The sequence below is a fragment of the Rissa tridactyla genome, chromosome 3 (genome assembly GCF_028500815.1).
Source record: "Rissa tridactyla isolate bRisTri1 chromosome 3, bRisTri1.patW.cur.20221130, whole genome shotgun sequence".
Taxonomy (NCBI): domain Eukaryota; kingdom Metazoa; phylum Chordata; class Aves; order Charadriiformes; family Laridae; genus Rissa; species Rissa tridactyla.
Window position 1 is genome coordinate 38,871,121 of NC_071468.1, and position 27,952 is coordinate 38,899,072.

A 27,952-nucleotide genomic window follows, 5' to 3' on the forward strand; every position below is an offset into this window, starting at 1 on the left:
TCAAGTTCTGATCTGTGTTGGTTTTGTTTGTGTTTTCATGGAGAGGGATGTCAAATCTGTGGTCTGCATCAGACACAGGGTCTTCGCTGTTGGGGGCTGTTGGGGTAGAGAGCTGAAATTCTTTCCTCGTCTCACCTTCTGCTGTAGCTTTGTGCTTGTGGAGCATCTGCACAAACTCTGCAAGACAATCTGTAGGCTGCACTTGAGTGAAATAAGGCCGATTGTAGGATTCTGGTACAGACCGTCTCTGTCACGCTGGTGGCTTTTTAGACTACAGCTTAGGGCTTGGATGAAATGTAGGGTTTTTGCCTAAACCGCCGGGAGCGGGGAGGCTTTCTGCCTAAGCAGGAAAGACCTGACCCGGTGGTACTCCCTAAATCACCTGCTCACTCACTCGCTAAATCCTCTTTCTGCAGGAGTAAAATCCGGCAAAGTGCAAATTCACTGAACCTGACGACTACGAGAGTGCAGAAAGTGACTTTTCCATCTGCTGCTCCTCCAGTGCTTGTGAGTTGCTTCCTGTTTCTCTGGGGAAAATGTCATGGAACCAGTCATTAACAACAATTCAAAAATTGGTATAACTTTTATAAACCCTTTTATAACCCTTCCCTGAAATCACTTTAGCTTCCACCTCTGGCGGAAGGAAAGAACGACGCCTGTCAGCTGCAGCCTTTCCCAGAGAGCTAGGGAGTCTCTCCGTGCAAGAGGGAGTTAAAAGTTGCCTTAAAAGATGCCTGACTGTGTCCTGGGTGGTGTCCTTTCTAAAAGTAAAGGGGTTTTTAGCCCTCCCTGCAAACGGAGTGTGTCGTTTCACCCGGGTATGAGCTAGCAGCCCGGGCTGACTGCCACAAAAAGGAGATGGACAAATTCCCTCTCCTTCTTCCCGATGCGTGGTCCTGCCTCCTTCCTTGTGCCACCTCTTATGCTTGCTGGTTGTCTCTGCAAGGCAGTTGAGCTCTCGAAGCTGGTGGAACACCACCTGCTTTTCTGGGTGAGTTTCCTGCCTGCTCAGGGAGTGAACTTGGCTCCTAAAGTGCTCTAAGGCACTGTTAAGGCAGTGCGAGGTGAGCCACAGGAGTACGGTAGTAGAACAAAGGAGCAGATGGAGAGATGGGAGGCGGCGGCAAGTCCTCTCTTTTGGTGGCAGGGAAGTCAGCATGTTTTGTGAAACCATCTCTTCAGCTGCGGCTGGCCATATTTTTAGCTTTTTCGTCAGTAAGCCCATTGCATTGTTGGCCCTTGAAACGGATTTTCAGGTACTACCGTCAGTCAAAACTGACGTCCCTGAACCCTGACTTGGCTGAATGCGATTCTGCTTGAACATGTAATTTCTCCATGTTTATTTTTCTTGGAGCTTTTTAATGCAAAAATCTATCCTCAGCCTGTGACTCGTGGTACGCTCCTTTCTTTGGAAATAGTTTGGAAGTCATAAGTACCTAAGGTGAAGAACAATGGTAATTTTGGCTGCTAGAAGACAACTGACAATAAGTAACAAAGGGTAAAGTACGAAATCAAGGGAAAGGACAAATGGAAAGTTGTACCTGTTACTGAGAAGCTTTTTAAAATCTGATTTTTCTCAGCTCCCATCTTCCTAACCTGTGTGAGTAGACTTGAACTCAGTGTATTGGGCTTTTTCCTGTTATTTCTCTGTTGATACGTCTGGGTCACTTTTTGTTGGTGATCTCACAGGCATCAGAAAAGCAAAGGATTCTCCTTTTGCTCTGCTGGGAGAGCAAAAAGTCTCCCGAGTGCCATTATTTGCAAGAAAAAGAGCTAGAGGTGACGTCTAGGGGATTTTTCACTGCATACTGATGAAACTTCTGTCACTCTCAAGAATATTTCTGGCTGGCGTGAGTCTAGTTGTGCAATTTTTTCCTGTATTTACAGTGAAGAATGCAAGACCTAACAGCTGAGGTAACGAGCAGTCTGCTGCAGTTTCCAGAGGTGACTCTTCAGGCACTTGGGGAAGATGAGGGAACCCTCGGCTCTGTGCTGTGCGGGAGGTTTTCTGGAGGTGAGCATTTTCCTTTAAATTTGGTCTCGGTATAAAGCTGTTCTTGCCTGGAGGCTACCTGAAGCCTCAGGTCATCGTATCAGCTGTGTCAGGTTGGTGCTGTTAAGGGGCATCCTGTTTAGAGAGAGAGAACAAAAAGGGTGCTTCAGCGATGACAAATGCTAATATTAAAACGTGAGTGTAGTTAAACTTTGAAGTGGACTTTCCAGGTGATGTGACAGTAGAGCTGGGTGCCTATCTGGAGGTCTAGGCTTCTGTTAAGACCAGGTAGAATCTATCTACCTGAGTGTAAATGCAGGAATTGAGCTCATACTTCCTTTGGGCTGGCAGTAGTTCAGTGAAACAAAATGCCTTCAATTCTTCCTCTACGCTCCAAGACTTGTATTCCCATATGCGTTTAGATCATTTCTAGCAAAACCAAGGCGAATATGGTATAAAGGCTGTCGATCAGGACCTTGTAATCTTTATCCCAAACAACCCAGATTCTTCGGTGCGGGAATGACAAGTACAAATGCAAAATAACAAGGTGGTTAATTTTAGGAGGGATTGCTTGGGGATTTCAACGGGTGATTTTGAATCATTGACTAGAATGAGGTAGGTCGGTCTTCCTCTGCTAGGTACGTTTATTGAAGGAAAGGGGCAGGCACTGTGATTTTTTTTCAGCTGTTTTCAGTCTTCCGTTGGACATTTGCTTCAGTCCTCTTTCTTTTCTCTCACAGGGAGAAACGGCCTGGCGTGGTTGGCACGTGGTCCTCACCTTGAGGTGGTGAACTCTGTGACAGGAGAGCGGCTCTCTGCGTACCGTTTCAGTGGAGTCAATGAACAGCCTCCCACTGTTCGTGTGGTGAAGGAGTTTTCCTGGGAGAAGAGAACTGGACTGCTGGTTGGGTTGGAAGACGCAGAGGGAAGTGTTCTCTGTCTGTACGACCTTGGACTCTCAAGAGTGGTTAAAGCAGTTGTTCTTCCCGGGAGGGTAGGTACTTTTTAATTGGAGAAACGAAGCTTTGATGTTGTTAGGTGCTGCGTAGGCCTGTTTTAGGACAAGCTTTGGAGCGTCTCTTTGTAGGAGGTATTTTTTCTATTGTGCGTTAACATCCTGTCACTTGAGAGTATCCAGTCAAGACGGTGTTGCTGTAAAATCTTGGGCTTAATGTGCCATTATTGTTTGAGTTTACTGAGAGTAAAACAAGTTTTCTGGTTTTATTGTAGAGCACAAAGTTACCCGATTCTCTCCTTCCACAAAAAGGCATTGAAAAGCACCTTTTTTTGGCCCTAATTGCTTGATTTCCATCAGAAATACCGTCTTTAAAATGGCTCAGAATTCCATAGTTGTGCTGTAAATGACTTCGACACATTGCCTTGAATCTCAGCCTAGCAAGCAGGCTGAGGAGAACACATTTTTCTGTTGACTTAGGAGAGGAAAAAAGAGCCTCTAGTGAGTTATCTGACAGATTGTTGGGAGGTCACCTTTCAGCCTGCAGTCCTTGAATCTCTGCTCTCTGACTAGTGTGTTTGTGTAGATGGGACACACTGGTGTAATGTTGCTGATGTTTTCTGTCTTCTGTAACCCAGAAACTCAAATGATGTGTGTCCCCTAGCCTCATTATCTTAATGTAAACAAGAATCGGTGGAAGTCAATAGAACATGAAGATTCATTTTTATCATCTTAGAATCTGCAACAACTAGCTAACTAACTTCTTAGCCAGCTTTCCATCAGGTGCTTTGGTTTGACTTGCTAGAATACAGGTGGAGTTTTGTTTGTTTGTAATGCTACAGTGTGATGACTAGTAGTAAGCATTCGTATTGGGGTCACTGAGAGAGAGAAATACGTGCAGCTTTAGCGCAGGAGTCTTCGTGTGCTCGTGTCTCTGCTCTAGCAGTCAGTGTTGTCCTGGGATGTGCTGCAACGTGTGCTGAAAGGTCTGTCTTCGCCTTGTGAGACAGTTGCGTGCAGACTGCTGGGCACGTGAAAGAGCAGCGTGCGCTTCCTCCTTTAGGTGGAGTCACCTTTTTATCTGAGAAGCTGCTGCTTTAGGCTGGCTTTTAACATTTTTCTCAACATTCGTGAAAGCGCTGGTGTGCATTTAAAGCTTCTTTTCCTTTATGTGGTTGTTACTTTTCTTCTAAATGCGGCCTAGTGTGAATTTTACTAAGCTGGTCTCTCCCTTCAACGCTTTCTAAATACGTTTCACTCCCATGGAAATGGTGTGTCTCCCATGCAACTTGGCCGCTGCCTCGTCTGACTCTCGAGCCCTGATTTATCCTAACGCCCGTTTGTCAAAGAAGGCATAGACTGTATCGCGGTGCTGGTGGGCTGTGAGCGGTGGGAGACCTCGATGTAGTTGTGTTTGTCTGTCTTAAGCCCCTTGAATACGATAAAGTTTCTTGCGTATAACTGATTTTCTGTGTTTTCCTCCAGTTAATTACTGCGAAGTAGGAAATGGAAATTGCTAAGCTGTACTAATAGAATGCCCCATGTAAGTTGAAGTTAAGTCACTTACCCGCAGGAAATCTAGTAAGTGGAAGGCAGTAACAGGTTTTTGTACGGGGCTTTTTTGTCTTTGTCTCTTTTCTTGATCTAATTGCAAACAATGCTTTGATGCTCCTGTATTTACTTTTTCTATTGAGCTTGTCAAAGAGCTCAAATAGTAACTTGTAGTTTTCCTGTAGGTAACCGCTATAGAACCCATAGCGAATCACGGAGGACCCAGCGTGAGCACTCAGCACCTCCATCAGAGTCTGCGATGGCTCTTTGGGGTGGCAGCAGTGGCTACAGATGCTGGCCATCTCCTTCTGGTTGACCTTAGTTTGGATGATTGCTCCTGCACTCAGAATGATATCGAAGCATTGGGTGAGCCTGCAGTTTTTCCACGTGAATTTAAACGCAAGAAAACTTCTGTCTTCTAACGAAACAGTATGCATCCCACTTTGAAGACCCTTGTGTCAGACATTTCTGACGACTGGTTACAGGTGGCAGTTTGACATCGTATAGTCCTGACCTGATTAAACCTGGGAGTGTCTGACTGCTCCTCGCAGTGTTGTAAATGCCCCCTCCCACCAAGATCCCTGTGCCACTATGATTCTTGCCAGAGAGGTGTAGGAATTTTGCCACGTGAGCCGGTGCGGCCGCCTGGTAGGAAGTTGTGTTGGAGGAGCCCTGTTTCCCGGGAATGCTCTTCTGCTTGTGTTAATTGACTTGGGGCAAATTTTGGGCTTGTTTTTTAAAATAAACCCGACTTACCAACACCCATGCATTTGGATGAATGAAATCTCGAATAGGTGTACTCAGATTGCATACACCGTTTTGGCTATTACAACAGCAGCTTCAGAAATTGGTGCCACTTCAAACACGAGGTGCCACTTCAAATTTCATCACGAGGCCCAAACTCCTGCTTTTCAGAGTCCAGGAAGAATTTGGTTACGTTATTAAGGTTACGTTTTTACCTAGCTTTCAAACGTGAGTGAGAATACTTGTCTTATCCGAGAGTTCTTATGTTCTTTGAAGACATACATAATGGAAATGGCAAAAAAAAGTGTTGCATAAATGGCTATTTTGCCTGGCACGGTAGCATTAGATGATAGGGGTTGTCACATCAGTGCCTAAAATGCAGCCTAAATGGCATAACGTATTCATTTATTGCTTGGTTTTGTGTGTGTAGATCTAGAAGTTGTCACTAAAAATCCTGCTGAAGTTGCACAAAGAAGAGAAACTGTGACCAGCGAATGGAGGTGTCTCTGTTTTCAACTACAAAATGCTTCCGGAACAGCAGTATCAGCCCTGTGCTACATAAGCAGAAGCAACCAGCTCGTTGTGGGTTTCTCGGATGGCTACCTGTCGCTCTGGAATATGAAAACTTTGAAGAGAGAGTAAGTAGGCCTTTACACTTGGCCATGCCTGGAGGTGTGGGGCTCTCGATTTGTTGCTTAAGGAAGTATGTGAATGTAAAGAGAACTTTTTCAGGGACTGACATGAGTATGAGTGTAATCTTGGCACGTTCAGAAATCCTCTTCTGACATAACTTTTCAGTCATACCTGGATCAAGTGGTCCGCCTTCTCCCCAGTGGACTAGGATTGTTTTCCTTATTGTGCCTGTGGATTGAGGAACTGTGGAAAGCATGCTTCCTGGGGTTTTCAGAACCGGTTACTGCAACTGGGGCATCCATTGAAAGGCTGAAGTATGTCAGTGATGTGATTTTGGTGCCGATATTCTCTAAAGTGTCCAGGGTGAAACTAGTGAGACATGAAAACTCAATAGCTGACCTGTGCCTGAAAAATGTATTCTTTCCTGCATGTCAGCTTTGGCCGAAAGAGCAATCTCACCTGAAATATTTGGCTAACTTCTGGTCGGGATTCACTTCAGCAGATCTGCACTGACTCCCCAGAAGCTGTTGGATGCATAAATAGACAGTGGAGGAATAATTAGGTGGCAAGAGTAGAGTGTGGAGGTACAAATAAGGTTCAGAAGTCAGGAAGAACAATGCTTGACGTAGTCCAAGAAACGAGAAACTACCTGTGTTTGGGCCACTAGGCTCACCTTTTGTTTTCTTTTTCGTTTTGCTTTTTTTTTCCCCTAAACCTGTAGGCACCACTCTCAGCTTGAAGGAGGGAGGATTCCTGTCTATGCTGTCACTTTTCAAGAGCCCGAGAATGATCCTCGCAATTGTTGCTACTTGTGGGCTGTTCAGTCTACGCAGGAAAGGTGAATAAAAACTTTAACTATCAGCCACTGAATTAATTCTTTTTTTTTTTAAGGATATTTGTTCCCATACAGTTGAACATGTGTATTTGTTGTGTGTCTGCGATTCTTTCCGGTACGGAAGGTGTTAAACTTAGAATGCAATTTTTACAGGATTTACCAGACGTGAAGAGGGACCTACTAGTTCCTGCCTTCTGTCAGAAGGCAAAGCAACAGTGGCCATATTCTTCTGCTCGCATTCTCAAATGGTTTGCTTTTGTTCCTCGATGACCGCTTCATCATTTGTTTGATAGTCACACCGTGGTATTAAAATACCACTAGGAGCAGTTGAGGCTGCAGATCTAGAACACCAGACGTGCCCACACAACAGCCTGCCGCCCCTAAAGGCGGCGGTGACAGTATTGCCGATGGCCTTGTGCCAGCGTCAGCAGTCTGTGGAGCCTTGGTGAGCCAGTGCAGCTCCCCTGGCAGAAAACGATTCAGCAGAAAAGCCAACGGGTTCCTGCTGTTCTGCTGAATCAAATCGGACTTGGAAGGGTGCAGAGTGTGCAAGAGGGGGAGGGGAACTTTGGTGGTAAGGGAAGGGCAGAGAGATCTCTCTTTCTGCATCAGCAAGCGATTCCATCAGCTCAGCTGTTGGTAGAGTGGCAGTCTTTTAAAATTTGACTTCAAAGCAGTTTTGATGGAGAACTCTTCATTGTGAAGAACTATTTCCAACAATTCTTAGTCCATACAACATATTACAGCTTTCCAATTGTACGGTTGGCTTTTGCCCCTGAAGCTGTTAGTGTCAAAACGCCCTCCTTCATGTTTCAGTGGCTAAATGTGGCCGATGATCATGTTTTGGGAAGAGGTGGTGTTCTTTTCAGCAGGAGCATGCTATTAAGAAAACGTCTAGGTCTACTAACACGACAATGAGGACTATAAAGCAGCTTTGTAACCAAATTTCATAATTTATCCCTTTTCAGTGAAGGCGATGTGGTGAGTTTACACCTGCTGCAGTTAGCGTTTGGTGACAGAAAACGCGTGGCCTCAGGACAAGTCATGTATGAGGTAAGAGGTGCATGTGTGGGAAAAGCAGACAATAGTAATTTTCTCTAAGGGAGTATCAGTTGAGTTACAGGGGTGAGATTTACCATCAAACTTCAGAGCTGGCTGAAAAAATAATAATGTTTTGCTGAGTCTTCTTGGGCACGGCCTTTGTCCATACCTTTTGGAAAGAAGGCATACCATTTTATACTGCAGTGTCGTGTGTTCCAGCTAGATTCATCTGCAAAGAGCCCGTATAAATGAAATTCCTGAAGAGGACGCGGCTTTTGCAAATAAAATTATTCTGAAATACCAAATGAATGGCATGTAGGAAGAGAAGATTGGGCCTTGAATCGCTTGCTTTAACCAAGCTTCGGACTTGAATAAGCTTCTGTCTCTCTCCCTTTCTTAAAATACAGTCATACTCTATTCTTTGCTGATCTTCAGTTTTATATTCTTGGTTTCCCTTAGAGCTTTGTCAGCCGGACTTCTGACATGAAATGCACCTAGAGTGTCTCTTCAGTGTTGATCCTGACACTTAGTAGCTGTAAAGATAACTTGTTCTTCTTTTTGGCTGGGTGACCTATTCAATCTACTCTTAAAGCCAGGAAAATATGTAATTTGGTCAGAAGAGTGTACCTAAATGTTAGATCTGGCTCCAAGAGGATGCGTTTAAAATACAGATGTGAGGTATCCTTGTATCTCAGATAGCTAACAGAGACAAGGCGCATCTGTTAGATGTGTAATTCCATTCAGTTGTACGCCTGGAAGTCTTCCAAAATCTTTTTGAGGGGACAGTAATCTTAGTTCAGAGCAAGTCTTTCCTCCTGATTTGGTACTTTCTCTTGCATGTTCTCAATAGCTATGGAACGAAACAGGGGTGACTCTTGTATCGTGGTACTCTGGTTTTTGTAGGGACTGTGCCTTTTGATTTTTTTGGATTAATTTAGATTTTGAGTGTTTTGCTTATGTGTAGGAAAGGTGCTTCCTCATTTGCCACTGTTGCTTTTGCATAGAGAGAGGTTAGGTGTTTGGAAAAGGTGGTGTTTCTTTAAAATGCATTATCTATCACGGTGACCAAGTAGAAGGATCTTCCAGTGATTCATCGCGTGCTGGATGCTATCTCTTTATCTTTGTTGATGTGCGGGACCTGTGCTCCACAGCGGATGCTTTTAGTCTCAGAACACTTCCTTGTAGTCACAGATTGGTTAGTACTACATGACTGTCTGCCTGCATGGCTGTCTGAGTCAAGTTTCTTGTCCATCTTCAGGGGTAGAAAATTTAAGTGTCTCCCGTTTGCTAGGCCAAGTTTGAGTAAAGAAGGAGGAATCTACTGTTGATCCTTGTTCATTGGATAGAGTTCATAGGAGCTCAAAAGACTTTTTCAATACAGCAGTGCTTTTTGTTCCAGGAATTAGGTTTGAGGCTATGAAGCTCTTTGACTGTGTGTCATGGTAAAAGTCACAAATAGGACTTATGGAACATGTGGTACTGTGTTTTTCTATACGCGTGTCAAACTCTTGTCTCCATTGCCTTCAAGGCTGGTTTAAGTCTGCTTAAGTAATTAAACAGAAAGGTATGTTTAAGTAATGCTTCCAAAGACCTTTTTTGTACTGTCGCAGCAGTTGCTAAATCTGGTGCATCAAATCACGATCGTAGAGCGCATCTTTACCCTCGTTCTGCACAATGCTTGCGGATGGGCAGAGTATACACTCTCTACTTTGATACCAGAGTTTGACCAGTGCATCTCGTTTGAAAACTTGTTTTTGTGTTTTGCTAGTCAATGGAGTCATTACTTAACATCTCCCATACAATGGAGTTCCTTAGAATGACTTTGCCCGGCGTGGAAAGTTTAAAATGCACTGCTTTGCTTCAGAAGCATTTTCTTTTTAGTTATGAAAGACTTTTTTTAATTATTTAATTTTTCTTTTTAGACAACCTTCATATTTATTTGTAACACTTCCTGGAATCATTAAGAGAAAGCTCGCCTCTTCTCAGATTAGGTGAATTAGATGTATCCTATGAGATCATACGGGAATGTGTGGTTTCATGCCAGTTCGTTTCAGAGCTCTGCAAGTTTAGGAAACTTGGGTAGAATGTGGCGTTATCAGTTTATGGGTTGTGTGGGTTGGGTTTCTTTTTCCCTCTTTTTTTTTTTTTTTTTAATTATAGAGCTGCTATTTGTCCCCAGTACACCCATTCATGTGTTGTATGGTAAACAGTTTGAATGAATGCTGTATTTGGAAAGACGGTATTTCACTTCACGCTTACTTAAAAAATGGCGCTATCAGAGGTTCACCACAATCGTGCCGGGGTTTCTGTGTATCTCAAAATTAGTTTGTTTACTGTGTAGTAATTCGTGATGCTAAAAGCCTTGGCCACGTGCATCCCGTGTCCTTTCTGGTTTTCCCTTTTGCTGTTGGCTGTGCTTGGTGAAGGAGCTGAGGGATATTTCACCCGTTAGTCTCTGACAAGATGAGAGGAGGAGCTGTCATAGCTTACGTGGCTTGAAAGAAGATTGCTAATCAGTATGAAGTTCTCACAGTAACTAGAGAGGGGTGCACGGTCACTCTGGTGGTGTGCCCATAGAAAATACCTCTTGACAGCTTTAGCTGCTCTAATGCTGGGGCTTCTCTAACTTCATCAGTTCTGCAATCAAGACATGGAGCAAAGAGCTTTGCATGCATGTGTGTTGCATCATTTTAGATATCTCTTTGTAGCGATATATTTATTTTTATAAAGAACATTCTTGGATGTCGCAAGGAATTCTGCAAAACATGTTTAGATCTGAATAATGTTAGGGAAATTCTAAATTTTGAAAAAGTGCAAAGCCTTTACAGCCAAACTTACCCGTTACGATTTGACACTGCATTCTCTTGCATGTCAGGCGTAGTTTCTGTTTACCATCAGAAATAGGCTCATGCGAAATACACAGTATAATAAGCCTATTCTGTTAGACTGTCTTTCATATTTAGCCATACTGTATGTTTTTATCTTAGAATGACCTTTGCTCTCTTCTCTGATTTTTTCCCCCAGGGTTTGGAATACCGTGGCGAAAAGTTCAGTTTAGATCTCACGGGTGGAGTCTTTCCCTTGAGAGGCCAGATGAGTACTAAATTAATCAGCTGCCAGACTGTCGAAAAATTCCGCAGCGACGTTGACGGAGAGGATAGCGTAAATGAAGGTTTGTTCTGATGTCCGTGTTTGGTGATTTTAAAAGAAGTGCTTTTGGAACCTAAGCAACGAATGCTGTTCTGTCCCCACAGTCTGAAAGTCTTGCCTATCTGCATAGACTAGATTGTTGGGATTATTTACGAAGAAAAAATGGATGCTTAAGTTATGTGGGACTTCTTTAAGGGAAAATATATGTTTTATTTTATGCTTGCTGACATGCTATCGCGATGTATGGTGGGGCCGTTTGTATGATGATGGTCAGTCGTTTTACTCCTCCAGCTGCCATCTTTGAACAAGAAGTTCAAACTCTCCATTGCTTAGGAATGTGACCAGAATTTTTTCCCTTCTTCAAACCGATGTCCGCATCTGCATCCAGATGGTAGCCTGTCACAAGTGGTGCTCCCCAGGGCACTGCACTGGGGCCACTTCTCTTTAGTATCTTGACCAGTGATCTGGACGAGGGGACAAGAAAAAGGGGCAGTGTGACTGAAACCTATCACAGAGATGTTTGCTATTCCGTAAGTACTGTAATCACTCTTAGGAAGTGTTGTGTTTCACGAGTGACAGAACAGAATGAAGCCAAAATAGAAAGTGGTGTTTTAAAAATATCGGATCTATCGTATTTTCTACAAGTCAGAAACAATGTCTTGTCTTTTACAGTCATGTCTCCTGACACCAGTGTCTCAGTCTTCAGTTGGCAAGTGAATACGTACGGTCAGGGAAAACCATCTACTTACCTGGGTGTATTTGACATTAATCGCTGGTATTCTGCTCAAATGCCAGATTCACTAAGGTAGATTTTTCTTCAGTAGTTTTCCATATGCCTGCCAATAATTCATTTGAATGTCGGCATTTAGCTTACGCGCTTGTTTTCTTTAAGGCCGGAAGAATTCCCTCATGAGTGCCCCTATTTTGCACTGTGGTCGCTGGATACTGTAGTGAGCGTGACTTCTCCGAAGCTCCTTTTGGATATTCTGGTCCATGAGCGGAGTCTAAGTCGGGGAGTTCCTCCTTCTTATCCACCACCTGAGCAGTTTTTTCATCCAGGCAACTATAACTTTGGTAGGTATTTCACTGCTTTTGAGAGTGATAAGCCTAAAATGAGGTCAAATGCCATTCATTGGTTCTCTTGTTCAGTCATTGTTTGTCATTCAAAACCCAAACCAAACCAAAAAAACACCCAGTCCCCCACAAACCCAACTCTGATCACGTTGTACTGACAAGGTATTTACTATTGTGAAACATATCTGACAGCCGGCTGAGTTTTGGTGCTTTTGTAATGTAGGCGGTGAAGCGGTGCTGGTTATAGCCTGAAATGACTGTGAACTGAAGCTCAAAGCACTCAGTTATATGTTTCTAGATACCGGTGTGTAAAAAATGTAAACTGGTCATGCCATAACTGTGAGAGTACGGAAGGTTGTCAAACGTTCCCTGTTTCTGCAGATGGTACGTGCTTGCTGACCTCCGGAGTCGTTCACATGACTTGCACCGGCTTCCAGAAGGAGGTGATCTTTTACTGTATCTTTATTGCGAGTGGCAGGAGATGTAGCTTTTCTAAGTTTTCTGTTGCACTGCTTTCCGTGTTAGGGACCGTTTCACGCTCATCCTGCCCGTCCACACGCATAGTTGCAATTGTATCCTGTCGCCAGTTGTATGCAAATGGTAATGTTTTAGGTCCCCTCTTGGGACTGTACAACTGCCGTTGTCTCCTCTTGAAGCACGATCGGGGATTGAATGTCTAGAAAGGAATGCAACGTTGCTCCAGGAGCAAGAACAAAACCACTGTAGAAGGCGGGGAAAGGTGTTACTTCTTTATTGCCCCTCAGTCGAACTGCCTGCATAGTCTTGAGTTAGAGTTTTGATCCCCAATTCTCTTGAAAAAGGAGGGAATGGAGAAAATGAAAAATCACATAACTGTTTGAGGAGTGAAAATTTTGTTTTCTCCCAAACTCGGCCAAATTATAACTTCTGAGCCACGGCACAGATTGTGACAGATAATTTTGAGTGAAGTTTCAGCTCACTAAATGTTTCCAACATGAATCGGCTTCCATACGAATAGGCATAGAAAGGATCTTCCAAAGCGTGAAGTTGCATGTTAGCTTAGCTTATATAGAATGTATTTTGTGTCAGTGTTGAGGGAAAGAGCAAGGCCTGTGTATAGACAGAGAAGGTAGAAAAGACTTAATTACACAGATTGCTAACCTAAAGCATCTTAGTGGTTCAGGCTGTCTGACGGTGTCAGTGAACATTTAGATTCTTCCTTTTAGAGGTTATCCAGAAGCGTAGTGACGGAATAACAATGCTGTCTTAATCTGTGGTTTTCGATTGATGTTTCAGACCTTGAATTTTTTGAAGAAATCTGGCCCTTCAATATGGGAAGCCATTCAGGATAGCTACAATAGGTGTCTTGTAGCTGGCTTGCTGTCTCCAAGACCAGTTGATGTCCAGCCATCCAGTTTGAGTCAGGTGAGTGCCTATGAGGGAATCAAGGGGGAAATACATCCATCTGGTCTGACAGGGCTGGAGGGGCTACAAGACACGATACTCCAATTTGAAATACAGGTGTTGACCTGAGCTAGCAGAAGTAATCGTATCCTTAGATCCAAAGTAGTGACTTTGACTGGGAACAGCCCTAAGAGATCTGCCTTTAGAGACCCCTCTCTTAATTCGGTGCCACACACAGATGCGCACAAGGAAGCGTGCAGTCAGTGCTGGTCATGCCCAGCATAACGCATGTGTCCCCCAGAGTAACCCCCATCCCTGTCAGTTTCTCAAAGCAGTGGTTCAGTGCAGTAGCCGACGATGGGGGCGTCTCACTGGGATGCGAGCTCTTGCAGACGTCGGCTTGCTGCACTGTACGTGATCATTTGCTTCCAAGGAAGTGGGCTGTGGTAAAGGATTACTGCTGTCAGCTCTCCCTGGCAATTTCTTCACGGCTTGCCCTCGTTTTCCCTTCATCGGTAGGCTTTTCTGCATCCTCTCCGGGCGGATCTTCACCTCTGTAGCCTCTGCCTTGTGCTGCAGTAGCCCAATTTGCTCCTCTGAGACTGCCCTCTTGCAGCTGCAACACCTTAATCACCTTTATCTCATGACACTCGCTACCTTCTATGTGGTATGTCACCACAGTGACTTCACTCCCCCTGCCATAGGTTTTCCATTTGCAATGCACCAACCTTTCCCTGGAGCAATCAGCAGGAAGGGGAGAGCAGCCTTCCCGCTGCCCTCCTCTTCCTGTCTCCTGCATTCGTCACCACATTTGTGGACGTGTGTTAGGACATGAACGCTTCTGCACAGTGTGGTAGCTCAAAGAAATTTCTTGGCAAGCTGGCCAATGGTGTGTTTCCTTGTCTGAAACCAGTTTTCCGAAAAAGATGGCAATATCACATGTGTGTTCTACATGTGTAGAAGTCGCTTTGAATGTCATGATTTTGCCTAGAGGGGAAAGATACTTTTGAATGTGTTTAAAAAAACCCAACCAACCAAACAAATCCCATCCCAAAAACCAAAGTAAAAACTTATGAAGGGTCCTTTCACCTGAGAGAAGTACGAGAACACCAGCTGAGATAAGCTACTACTTAATATCGCGGGTCTGTGCATACCTGTGATTTATCCTTGTAAGGATTACCACTACACTATAATACAGTATTTGAAGAGCCTAACATTTAAACCATTAGGATGTAAATGTTTCGCTTCTTTTCTGTCACGTTACAAAATTCCAACGTACTGTTTTGGGTGTCAGAACTGCTTCATGTCTTCATAGTCTAGAAAGCTGCTTGGCCGTAGCTTCACTGTTTCCATGCAAACGTTGCACAGTTGTGTTTGTCCTGTCCCCTTCCTGCGTTCCTGATGGCAAACTTATATGCACAGATGTGTAACGCGTATTAGCAGAGGATGTTTCTGGACGTAGTAAGTTGGAACTCAGTACGTGAAGACTGTAATGCAGAGGCATGCGAAGAAAGATTAGAATTAGGCTGCAGTAAGTTGAAATGTCAGAGGAAAAGCGTGTTAATGTGTTCCTCAGAGCAGTGGGCAGTCCAGCCTGTGGCTGGAATTAAGAGAAAGGACGTGGCGTTCCTGGCCTGTGTCCTGATTGACTTTGTGATGTCTGAATGAGTATACAGTTAGAAAGAAACATTTACTGTTGATGGTTCACATGGTGCAAGTAGGTAAGATTCTCATTTGAGTTTGTCTGTTACGTTTAGGAGGAGCAGCTGGAAGCAGTATTGTCAGCTGCTGTCCAGACAGGTTCTGTGGGACTTCTGACTGGATGCATTAAACATTGGATGTCTGAAGGTAATACTTCGAACGTTGTTTTTTTACGTGGTACCTCTTTGAGTTGGAGCCTGTTGATTCATTTCTTTTTTGTTCTCTTTGTTTAAAGAGCAGCCAAGGTCTGCTGGTAATTTACGGTTTGTTCTTGAGTGGACATGGAACCAAGTGATCTCTACAAAGGAAGAATTTGACCAAATCTGTGAGTACTAGTGTAGTCATTCTGCAAACCTGAAGTCGTTCTTTCTGATTGAGCTTCCTCAGTAATACGCCGCTATAGGATATTGCACGCGGTCCTTGAAGTGCGCCTTGAAACTCTGGAATTGCTCTGTCGGCTAACAATTTAATATTTATTCTTGAAAAGGTGTTCCGCTGTTTGATGGCTCTTGCAACTTCATTGACCCCCAGACATTACGGTCTCTCCAGCGCTGCCAGTTGCTTTTGAGCAACCTTAGCACGGTCTTAAACTGTTTTCTCACAGAAGCACAAGAGCTTACTGAAAAAGGTTTGTAGTAGTGCTACAAAATCTTTGGTATGTTTTATTAAGATTTGGAATTGTGGCAACATGGGCTTTTGTTGTTTTTGAGGATTGGAAGACAGTCACATTTAGCTGGGAGAAGGGGCTTAAAGCTGAGCGCTTGGGACCACCACAAAACACGCATTGAGTTCAGGGCAACAGTTTATGGTGGAGCTCATGCAAGGGGGTGGGGGAGGCTACATTCAGAGAGAAGCTTTGTAGGCAACTGGGCTGAAATTACAGCAACCGAATGTGGTATTGCTGAAAATTATTCCTTTGAATTCTTAGCTAGCAAGTTCTAGTTGCATGCAGACACCGTGTTGCAAATTGCTAAACAATACGAAGGAAGCGTAAACGAGTAACATGCAAAGTAAGTTACTTGAGTTTCTACAGCTTTTTCTCTTAGAAATGGTTCTTGGCCTATTGAGAAAAGAAAAGAATATCCCTTTGCTATCAGAAGAATCTCTGCTACGTGAGAAACAGATGTCTTATTCCTGCGTGCATTTAGTAGTTCAGGCTTTGGGTTTTTTGTTTTTTTTTTTTTATTTTAGCCTTTAGTGAGTTTAGTTCTTTATAGGGGTTGCTTTTTGTTTTGGTGGTGATAGTGGGTTTTTCCTTCAAATAAGAAAGCGATACAGCATGAAAAACGCAAAGACAAAGATTTCTAATGTGCTATTTTTATACTTTTGGTTTAGTAGGATGAAGGGAGTTTTGTGAAAATGAACAGAATTGCATAACGCTAATCATCTCCTGCCTTTTTTCAGGTTTTGCAGACGTGACAAATAAGCAAGCGGTAACCGGCCTCATTTCTTTGTATGCACGAGTGGTCATCTGGTTCTGTCGATCCGGTCTCCTTCCAGAGGGTTTAGGTAAGCGTGACCTGTCATATGTTTGTAACAAGGCGACCATCCAGTGAGTGACTCCCACGAACGCGTGCTTAGCCATGTTTTTGTAACGGTTTTGTCAGGAAGAAGTCGTGCTGGTTCAGTGGCAGGGTGTGCTGAAGTTCTGTGGGTGAAGTTGAGATTTTGCTGGGTTGTCAAGTACACAGCGTAGAATGAGGCAGGCAGTTTCTTTCCTGGGTGGATTTTAGGGATAGCAATGGACCCCTGACGTCAAGGCGCTGCTTGTGTCCACAGCTTGAACTACTTGAGATTTTAAACAAAGTACTATTAAACAACAAGTACCGGAATGCTTGTTTTTATAGTGAGAGCATTACCTGCATGTTTTGAACTTTCTATCAGTTGCTTGAGGAGAAAGTACACCTTGGAAATCCTTCTTTAGTTGGATGGATTATAAATTCCATTGTCAGCCTTAATTGTCTCACAGATGCTCACGCGGCATGTTTAGAAACCATTCCCTTTGAGAACTGGGTGGTTTTTTTTACAGTGAACTTCAGCTTACCCTACATGTTGTGAATGCTGCGTGAACTGTAACCTTGAAACGGCACTTGGGGCAAGAAGGAATTGAGTCTTGTCTCTTAGAGCTCTTTTAGCAAAGGCAGAAAGAGGATTGGCTTCTTTCAGAGTTGGAGGCTTCTTGATGCTTAGCTTGTACGATCTTCTGTCTCTTTAGGCAAAAATTTTCCTTTACAAGTGTGATATGACTGCTTTAACTTGCTTCTACTTTGTTGCCTGTAGATGACGATACACGTTTGTCGAGACCTTTCTACAATTATCCTCTGATTGAGAGCTACTATACTGGTCACCGACAGAAACTTGAGCGTTTATCAAGGTAAGAGCTAGAGGAAGACTCTAGAACACTTCCACGGCTAATTCAGAAGTGGAAGGGAATGGCTTTTATCTCAACAGTTGCATGGGCTATGCGTAATGCCGCTGCCAGCAATACTCTTGACTTCAGTGACACGTGTGTTCTGTTGAACAGAGAGGTTACTTTCCTGTGTTAAAATGTTGATATCTACCTCTGCTTAGTACCACTGGTTGGTATCATCATTTTTCGGTAGTCTACTTTATTCATTGGCTAATGTGTATAATTTCTGACTACTGAAAAAGGCCATGTGATTAGGACAGGATCAGTCACCTCCATATGACCGATTATGACCACATGACCAATAGAGGGTCATAACTGTATTGGCCTAAGTCCCCTTCTCACAAGTACGTGGTGTGATTTCGTAAGATGGTTGGAGTTACATGGAGTTGGCACGCCTCGCACTCTCCTGGCTGTCGGATAGAAGGCACTTGCTAACGTCAGCTCTCTTTCCTGGACTAGCTGCCTAGCACATAGGCGGCATGCCTTGGATTAGCCGATAATAGGTTTTTCTTTGGAAATTGTACTGAAAACTGAATAAAGACCTGACCAAGCTTCGGCGATGGCACTGTGACCAAGAGGCTGCAAGGTGAGTTAAGGTGGAAGCTGCAGGGTAGGAGGTATTGACTTCAAAGTTCATCTTCCTTGGCTTACTTCTCAAGTAACTTACATACAGGCTCGTGTGTTCCTTCGAAGCACAGAGCCTCTAGTGTCCTTTTTCTGCTTTGTGCCATCGGGAGATTAAAGGGCAGGGCTGCAGTCAGCAGAAGACTGGAGGAAAGCCGTCACACTGGGAGGCTGGAATTAGTGTTTAACTCTGTCCAAATCCTTGCTACCTTTTGTTCCAGAGGAAAATGGGACTCGGACTGCTTGATGGTTGATGGAATGGTTTCCCAGTTAGGAGACCAAGTGGAGAAGCTGTGGCGGAGAGATGCAGGAGGAACTGGGAAATACCCGCCTGCCAGTTTGCATGTGAGTGTCCTGTTCACTGAGAACAACAACAAACGGCCGCCCTCCCCGCCAAACCCCACCCAAAAGCCAATGATTTAGGGAAGACAGGCGTTTTTTCAGAACTTTTAATTTTTCATTTCAGGCACTGCTGGATCTCTATTTGCTAGAAAACATTGAAGAAAACTGCAAACACGCAATTGTATCCTTTCTAGTTATTTTGATTACACCTTCAGGGGATGCACATAAATGTTCTTCAGTGTTGGTCGCCGACCTGTTTCATGACATTTTTTCATTTATGCTTCAAAGACGATGCAAGTGAAAACATTTAGTTTAGCGTTAAGTTGTAGACAGAAGCGCTGTTTTATTTCTTTGTACTGTGGATTTTTGATGACTTTTTTCTTAAACGTTTTGTTGCAAAAGTCTTCTCCGATAGGGAGAAAACAGTTTTAGTAATAAGGGTTGAAGATATAAAATGTCCTTAGTTTTTCTCCAAATTTAAACACCGTTTAAAATTTTCTAAAACACCCATGATGGGTTATAAAACAATTTCTGTTTCAGAGCAAAAGGATTTCTAAGAGTGGTTTACCAGTACCGGATTTTTGCTGAAATCACGGGTTTTCCAGCGCAGCTCACAGTGCTTGCTTTGGTTCCGTTGAAAGTGCAGGCACACGGAATAAGCAACAGGGAGAAGAGAAAAGTCATGGGGCAGAAACTTAATTTTTAAGCTGCTGAAATACACAGCCTTGCTTTTGCTGTTTGTTGCCTAACCCGCAAGGGGTTTAGAAACGCTTATAGCCCAGAGCTGTCTTGTCCCTAAAAACGGACGTCAGAAAGAGAAAATGACGCTACCAATGAGTGACCCGCATACTGGTTTAAATCCAGTTTTAATCATTCGGAGCTGAGCTGTACTGTAAGGATGCCACAATTTACACTGTTTTATAGACGCTGGACATGAGGGAAAAACCCAACTGTGGAATTTATTTGCTGTAATAATTGAGCATTGGATGCTCCAATGTTTTGAATGTATTTTCTGCTTCCTACCACTTTTATATTCTTACTTCATTATGTTTTTCTAAAGGTAATGTGATAAAGTTTTGGTCTTACAAACTGATTAGCCTTAATGAGATACCTGATGTCAGACAATTTACTTGCTGCTGGATATCAAGCGTTCCTTTCCGAGTGAGACAGAAACTTCAATCGACTCCTTTGCAACTGCCTTTGGCATGCCTTGGGGACTTGTTAAGCTTGTTGAAGGTTTTTGGCTTCTAGATCACAATGATTACGAAGTAAGTATAGTAGAGTTGAGTTAGACATACATTGCAGTACAAAGCTATAATCTAGAAAATGATTTTAAAACCCGATCTCTAACTTGTACAGAATTCACTGGCCCTGCTCTTTCATCCCGCTACAATCAAAACCGCGTCGTGGCAGCACAAGAGAATTATTCAGTCCCTCCTGTGCCAAGGGGAGCGTGGGCAAGCCCTCAGATACATCCAGCTGATGAGGCCACCCACGGCAAGCAGCGGGGAAGTGCAGCTTCTCCTCACTGTGTTGCTCTCCAATAGGTAAAGAAATATACCCCACCATTTTGTCACGCAAATCTTGTGAAAATGGAGAACAAAGAATAGAAATCATCATCCCCTAAGTTTCCTTTAAACTTTGAGTACAAGACTCTTGGGGCATCTCTTTGGTTATGCTATTAACATCCCTTTACGTCTGAAAAATTAATTACAGGTGCATGGTGGAGGCTTGGGGTCTGTTGCACCAACATGCCGCTCAGGCAAACTTAGAAGACCTCTTAAAACACATGTACGAAATGTGCCGTGAGATGGGCCTGATGGAAGACTTGCTGAAGCTGCCTTTCACAGACACCGAACAAGTAAGTGGGAGCAAGGAAAAATGTTCATCGTCTCTTTGAAAAGAGAAAAGGCAGAGCCATAACAGATTTTTGGAATGATTTTTTTTTTCTCATAGGAGCGTTTGGAGAAGTTTTTAAGGACCAGTGCCGGTGTTCAGAATCAAGAATTCCTTTTAGTCTACCATCTGCAGCGTGCCAACTACATTGCAGCACTAGAGCTGAATCAATCCATGAATGTAAATCTTATGGTAAGCGTGAAAGTTCTGTTCTGTCAAGCGTGCATGTTTCTGCTGGGTGTTACTAACTGGTTTTGATAGTACTCAATAAAAATCCTGCTTTGTTTTTTTCATACCAGTCTTTGAAACACTCGGAACAAGTTTCTACACCTTTGGTTACAGCTGAAGCTAAATGTTGACCAATATACGTCACTACTCCAAAGCTACTCTATGAAGCTATAAATTAAATGTTACACACCACTGTTGACCCCACTGAGAACAGTTTGTTTGCATCTGAGGAATAAACATGTATCTTTCCCATCAGCCAATCTTACCATTCCGTTATTGAGATACGTATGTTATGCGTGGCTTAGATTACTGGAAGTTGTTTGTGTCACTCCTTCCTGTGGGATGACGAGTAGGTTGTATGTCATCGCTTGTGTCTTGCACGCAACTGTATTTTTCTAGCTGAGAGCAGGCTAGGTGCCAATCCACAGGTTAAATTTGTGTGGGTTTTCTTTGTTTTTTTAATTTCTGCGAGTTACAGTGTGCTCTCCAATTCCGCAACTTTCATTTCACGGCTTTTATGACAAAAATTCTTGTCTAACCTCTATTTCTCAAAATAGCCAGATTACATTTTGTGTTACATGAACTTGTGTTCTGGATTTGTGACGCGTTTGCCGTTTTCTGGAATCATAGTTTTCCAGTGACTCAAACTTCTAAGGTGGTTTTGGAAGTCGTAGGTCCTGCATTTGAAAACTGTCATGTGGCCAGGTGGTGTGCGTAGGTCGCTTTTTCTTGCTTGTTTTAATCTTCACATCATGTTGTCCAGGGTAATTTCCAGTTGTCCCGTATATTCAGGGCACTGGCGTTTCAGGAAGAACAAGGGAAAGCCTGCTATGTAATAAGTCGTTTGCAAATTGCAGGTGATATCAGAAAATTGCAGGTGATAACAGGTGTATCAGAAGAAGGTTCTGCAGAGTGCCAGCATTGTTTTAACTTCAAGTTGTAGGCTCTGTTGCTATTCCAGTCTTCCTTTCACTTTGCTAAAAGTACCAGGTGAAATCGATGTGTGCGGATGGGTAGAACTTGCCGCTGTTCTGTGCAGTGGAGGTGTTTTCCCACACCCGTAGAGGAAATCTGCTCACTAATGCGAAATAGCCCGGAGAGGTCTGTGCAAGGAACTTCTTGTAATTAGTTAAGCTTTTGCTTTGCGCTTTTCCTTCATCAGAACGACGGCGATCATCGCTTGACCGACAGAGCAGTTGCCAGAAATTCTCTATTAGCCCAATATGGCAAGATCCTTCCACGAATTGAAAGGCAGCTGGCCGTAGAGAGAGCCAAGCTTTACCATTTGCCTGCATTGGCCTCAAGAGAAGGTAACTTTTAGCGGGGGGAAATAGAGGGGAGAATTCCCTGTCACTTGGATGACACCAGGCTGAAATTTTTCCCCTCTTGCTTTACAGTCTCAAGACCAAAGCCATTAACTCCAGTAAGAAAACAAGCTAAAGCAGGAAATGTGCGTCGAAGACCAAATTTTCTGGCGAAAATATTGTCCAGAATTAAAGAATCCTGGGCAGGAATGAAGGAGAAAACCGGTTTCTCACAAGGTGGATTTTAAAGATGATGTCGTTTTTATAGCTGCTAAACGTGCTGTTTCTTCAGCAGGATGTTTCTAAAATTGAGGATGTTTCTAAAATGGGACCTGTTGAGATCCAAACAGGAGAGCAAGCAGTTGGGTTTCAACAGCACCCGCCAGTCCCTCACTAGAGACAGGAACAAGAAGAGACCTTAGATGCATTCACTTATTCAGCTCATCTCGGCTTTGGGATTCAGGACAACACTGTAGAGAAGACGGGGCTGGACTTGGGAATACGCAAATCCCTCATGGGAGTCAATGGAAAATTTGGGATGGGAAGAAGGCAGCAGGTCACAAAGCTTCCGCAGTCATTCCCGTAGCAGTGCAGTGAAGGTGTTTCTGCTTTCGTTACAGCTGGTGGGTACTGATTTAGATGTAAGCGCCTGGTTTTGGCTTGTGGGCCCTCACTGAATTTAGGACAAACTGCTTACTGCTTTCTTGTTCGTAGATTTGTAAGCATAAAAGGAAAGTTTACGCAGACTAGTATTTCTTGACTTTAGTTTTGAAGCATGGCGTGTTGCTAATAATATATCGCTTTAGCAAGTTTTGACGAGGCGGGAGGCAAGAAAATAAGCTGATTCTATGGAGACTGCTGTTGAGGGGCTGCTTCCTTCTGCCGTTGTTGGCTAGCACTGCAACTTAGAGGGCTGGGCAAAGGTCTTTACACGTGGATTCAATTATCCCGACCATCCGAGTCCCTGGAAATAAGTAACGGTTACTGCTTTTGTTCTCACCATAAAACCCCGAGTATCTTCACGTGGATCTAGAAGGAACGAATACTTGCTCAGCACAGGGAACGGGAAGAGACGAGGTGGAGCTATTTAGAATATACTGTGTTGTCTCAGGCAGTCCAAGCGATTCCTTGAAGTGCAGGGTTGAGCTGTCGGATGTGAGGGCTGGCTAGTTTGACAAAGTGTTGCCGACTGGAACTTTCAGCTTTTCTCTCATCGTTGCCTTTTACCCTGTTAGATGCAGAGTGGGTCGCCGTGTGGGCATTTGTCGTCAGTGCTGGAAGTACTGCAATGGGATGATTTCTGCCAGTTGTGGCTACAGCTCGCATTGTAAAACTGCTCACTTTGTCCAGGAGTGGCGGCAAATCGTAGTCAGGAACAGAAATACCAGAAACGGGGCACGCGATGGCGTACACTGAACACTCTCTTCTCCGTCCCTTAAACACAGAAGCTGTCATCGGTAGCAGAGAGTACACTGTATGTTTCTGACTTTACACCCAGCAGTGATCTGAAAGGAAAAGCGGCATTTCACTGTCCTCAGTTTCATCTGTGTGAGTGTGAAGTCAGTCTGTTTGGTAATGACTATTGCATTAACAGGCTTTTTTTTAACTGTAGGTGATGGAAGATAGTGCGCTTAAGTCACCAACCTCAGAAGCAGCACCGGCAACACCAGGATAAAGTGAAGGACATCCATCGGGCGATCGTCCATACAGCTAGGATTCTACAGAGTCATAGTTAGCATGTTGTTTGACTGTCAATAAACATTGTTGAATGTGATGCAGCTGAAGGAGACGGAGAGCTTTTTACACCTCAGAGTAATTTTCAGAGACAAGCGTTGTAATAAGGAATGCCCCCCAGCCCTCCTCCTCTCGCTTAGCTTTTGTAGCTGAGCAGACGGCAGAGGGTATGGAACATCCCTTTGGTCAGTTTGGGTCAGCTGTCCTGGCTACGTGCCCTCCCAGGATCTTGTCTTTTTTCCTCCTGAGTCCTTTCTCAGACCCAGCCTTCGCACCGCACCCCTAGCAGCTCCCTCTGCATCTCCGGGATGATCAGTTTTCCCTCCTCTACGAGCAAAGGAACCCAGAATATCTTCCAGGATGGAGAACTCGAACCCCACGTGGACTGATGGAGTAAGGTGGGCTGTAGTTAGTGATTTTTCCAGTTAAAGGCTTTACAGACCGTGATTACACTTGCAGTTTTATAGAGTTTGCTCAAACTGCTTACGTTGAGAACTGGAACTGCAAATCAGAATGGCAGACTTGAATTTGGTCTTAAACGGCTATGTTAGGCCTTCTGTAACGTCACCTGCCTGCCTGCAGGAACACTCGGAATTAGGAGAAGTTGAGATTTGAGGTTTGTGCGGTGATGTCATCCTGGGAGCTTCGTCCAGTTTTGTATGGACTGTATCTATTTCATTATTTCCCTTTTTATTTTATTATTAGGATTTCATGAAAGCAGTTTAGTTTCTCCTACGCTCGTAAATCTCTCTCTACCTCTCCTCCTCCTCTCCGTGTACGAGAGGTTGGGGGGGAGCATCTGTCGCCGGCCATTGGCCAATTCGGCCAAAACCACGACAGATTTATTGGCGCCCGACATGGGGCATGAATGCAGCTCTGATAGATTGCCTGAATAGTTTGAATTCCAGCTTGTTCAGGGAGAACAGAGAGTTCACAGCATGTCGGTCTTAGGTGAAATCTGGTATCGTGCCTTTAGAGAGCTTTGTATGAAGTTAATGGATGCAGTGGGGTTTAACCGGTCAAATATATTGCATGGCCTGTTTCTCGTTTGTGTTTGGACGCGGTGGTCTAAGCGTGCCACGTTGGCGTGGGTTTGCCTTCAGAGGTATAAAATAATTGCTTGGATAACGGTTCTGCCTGCCTATCTTGGGCATCTCGTGATGGAGGCTTTTCCTAATTACACTTTCGGGATGGATTCTTTTCCTAATTACGCTCTTGGTCGTACCTGGGGAAAGTTGACTTTGCCCTTCGGTGATGATGCCAAAGCGACAGTAACAGAATCGGGATGAGAAACCTTCGGGCCGTTTCGAGAGTGAACGTTACTTTCATTCGTACGTGATCCTGTTGTCGGTTTTCCCGAGTGTGTTGCAGGGCTGGTTTATTGTTAAATATCGGTGCAGGAGTGAGTATGATGTGACATGTGATGTTGCTACTCAGACCCCGGGGCCAAAGCCAAAGACAGCAGAAACTCGGGCAGCCCTGCCACCGAAAGCTGCAGTAGGAATTCAGACAACCCCCCCACGGAAAGCTACAGCAGAAACTCAAACAACTCAGATGACTGCCCAAGCCGCAACACAGGCACAAACAACGCCACCGGCCCCGACACCAGCCCGAGCGGCATCGGCTGCCCCCCACCGGCCCCGGCATCGGCCAGGCCCACGGCGGCTGCGCCCCCCAGAGGCCCCGGCGAAAGCCACGCCTCCGCCCATGCAGGCCAAAGCCACGGCCTGGCCGTAGGGACACCGCCGCCAGCGGCATGGGCTGCCCCCACACGGGCCCCGGCAAACGCCACGGCTCCGGCCCGGAGGCGGTGGAGAAAATGACTAAGACAATAGCTGAGCAAAATGAGAAAAGTGCTAAACTTCTTCATGAAATGCTTGAAAAAGTGTCTGAGAAGGGGAAAGAATCCCACTCTTCCCCTGAACAGAGCCAGGTTGCAGTCATTAAGAAACAATGGTAGCGATTCAGCTTTTGGCCACCTCACTTGCTCTTCCTCACTTGGCGGTACAGTTCTGCTCTGACTTTGCGAGCCTGTCCAGCTTGCTGGTCTCCTGGGCACCGTTTTCCCCACTTCACGGTTCAGTTTTCTATTGGAACCAGAAGAGGGAGGGGCTAGGAAAGGCCAAGTGGATGCTACTCTTTGCAATGATGGCGTGCTCTCCTGTCATTCCACCTTACGAAACCACGCTCTTACGGTCTTTAGTTCCCCATAGAAGGCAGGAGTGGGTCAGACAACGAGTAAAGAGAACGTCTTGTTTCTGGCCGTGTTTTCCGGTTCCTTCTGGAAAACCGTCTGGGGAGAGTTGCCTCTTAAAATCAGGGCGTGGGGGCGCTCAAAAAGCTCACGCGAATACTGAGTGAGAATGCTTGGGACAGTCTGGTAAGGAACGAAAGCAAAAGGAAGCTTGTTTCTGTATGTTTTCTGCCTTGACCCTATCTTCAAAGAAGCCCATAAATAATTCTTTGGCATCGATTTTGTAATTCCAACATTGCAAAACGTTTTCCTCTACTGAATACTGTTGGTAATCAAAAAATCAATTTGATACTTCTCTTTCTTTTCAGGACCACAAGAAAAGGAGGCTCTTGGTCACCTCCACCAGTGGAAATAAAATTCGTCTCTCCTTTTGGAAGTGCACTGGATAAAGCCATGGATCGTATTGCAAGAATATGCCCAGTGTGCAAATATGTCTGAGGATAACCGAGCAGTTTAATCCCCCATCAGAACTTCCCCTCGTGGAACACTACTCTCAGGCTTGTTATTTCAATAAAATTGTTTGCTGCAATTTCATCAGTTCCCATGTAACCACTCGTAAATAGCTTTGTTGTTGATTTCTGGTGGGGAAAACAAGCTACGGGCAGAAACCAATCCATAGTGTCTCACGAGTCATTTACTTCTTATCCGTAGTCTTACTGGTACAGAACAGGTTTCTTTTTGGCGTTGGTGAACTTAATACTGCGAAGCTTAAAGCTTGATGCCGGTGTCTGCCAAGTAGCGAAGGGTTGTTACAAATCTGCTGAGCCGGGGCTTCGTCCTTCCTGGCGGCAGGAGCCCGGCCTGGTGCACCCCAGACCTGGGGGTGTCTCTGTCCCAGACCCTTGGATGCGGCTGCTGCTTTCCCGTTTGCAGGTCAGGCCAGTAGCAAGGCTGAGGGTGCACCACACACATGCACGACAGCAACGCGGCTGGCTACGCAGGCTGCCAGAGACGGGGCCGTGCCTTTACCACCTGCCATCTTGCACTGGGGCAGCTCACAGAAAGCCGCCTCTCTGGCTTGTTGCAGTTGAAGCTCACGAGTGACACCAGAGGCATGCTGTCACTCTGCAGGTTCCCCCACGCAGCCACATTTGCAGAGCCCCAGAGGATCAGCAGAGCCTTGAGCCCAGCTGTCGTCTGTGCCCCAACTCTGGGCTCCGTCTCTGACCTCTGGCTGAGACACCGCATCTTTCCAGAGATGGCTTTTCCTCCTGCTCACTGGCTAGCCCACCCTGAGGTCTGCTAGCGGTTTCCTCGTGCACATTTGGCTAGGGGAAAATACAACAAAAATACAATAAAATGGTGTACTGAAACGTATGTTACGATGGAGTTTAGAAAGTCTTCTCTGATAAGAGAAAACAGTTTTAGTAGGAAATGTTGAAAATATCAAATCCCTTAGTTTCTCTCAGAGTTTAAACACCGTTTTAAATTTTTTAAAACCCTCCTATCTGTAGCAAATGGCTTCTTACTAGAATGATGTGGTGAAATATCCTGTTTCAGAGCAAAAGGATTTCTAAGAGTGGTTTACCAGTACCGGATTTTTGCTGAAATCACGGGTTTTCCAGCGCAGCTCACGGTGCTTGCTTTGGTTCTGTTGAAAGTGCTGGCACACGGAATAAGCAACAGGGAGAAGAGAAAAGTCATGGGGCAGAAACTTAATTTTTAAGCTGCTGAAATACAGAGCCTAGCTTTTGCTGTTTGTTGCCTGTCTCTTTTACCTTCTAATTACTTCTTGTCTTTACAGAACACTTTCAACGTGCTGGAAATCTATAATGACCAGGTAATGAGGTCGCTTTGCTTCCGTATTAACAAATCTTAGTTTTCTGTGTACGTTGATTTCTTTTTTGCTCATTGTAATTTGAAAATCATCCTTTATGCTCTCTTAACGTGACCCTTCTGGGCATGTTGGCTGAAGTGTGTGGGTGCTGCCTGGACCTAAGAGCATCGTTTTGCTGCTTGAGCCATCCGGCTGCTCTGCCGTAACACTGGCCAAGCTGTTTCATCTCTTGTAGTACATTCCTTCTTTCTCTTTTCTGGGTTGTCCTCCTTTTTTGAAGAAAAAAGGGGGTTAAGAAGGAAGATCCGAGGGCTGGAGCACCT

General features: G+C 44.5%; 1 protein-coding gene across 1 annotated transcript; it reads left to right on the forward strand.

The window, feature by feature from the left end:
• Positions 1 to 1,872: 1,872 nt before the first annotated feature.
• LOC128907308 (protein ELYS-like) lies at positions 1,873 to 22,225 on the forward strand. The gene is made up of 24 exons (XM_054196003.1): positions 1,873 to 2,014; positions 2,734 to 2,987; positions 4,685 to 4,865; positions 5,674 to 5,881; positions 6,598 to 6,714; positions 7,680 to 7,764; positions 10,777 to 10,924; positions 11,575 to 11,707; positions 11,795 to 11,976; positions 12,358 to 12,419; positions 13,252 to 13,380; positions 15,117 to 15,207; positions 15,296 to 15,385; positions 15,548 to 15,688; positions 16,465 to 16,569; positions 17,341 to 17,434; positions 18,316 to 18,439; positions 18,561 to 18,617; positions 19,558 to 19,704; positions 19,796 to 19,983; positions 20,153 to 20,297; positions 20,393 to 20,524; positions 21,723 to 21,870; positions 21,958 to 22,225. Exons 1-24 carry the CDS (start codon positions 1,894 to 1,896, stop codon positions 22,110 to 22,112), a joined length of 3,237 nt encoding a protein of 1,078 aa, XP_054051978.1. The 5' UTR covers positions 1,873 to 1,893; the 3' UTR covers positions 22,113 to 22,225.
• The last annotated feature ends 5,727 nt before the right edge of the window (positions 22,226 to 27,952 follow it).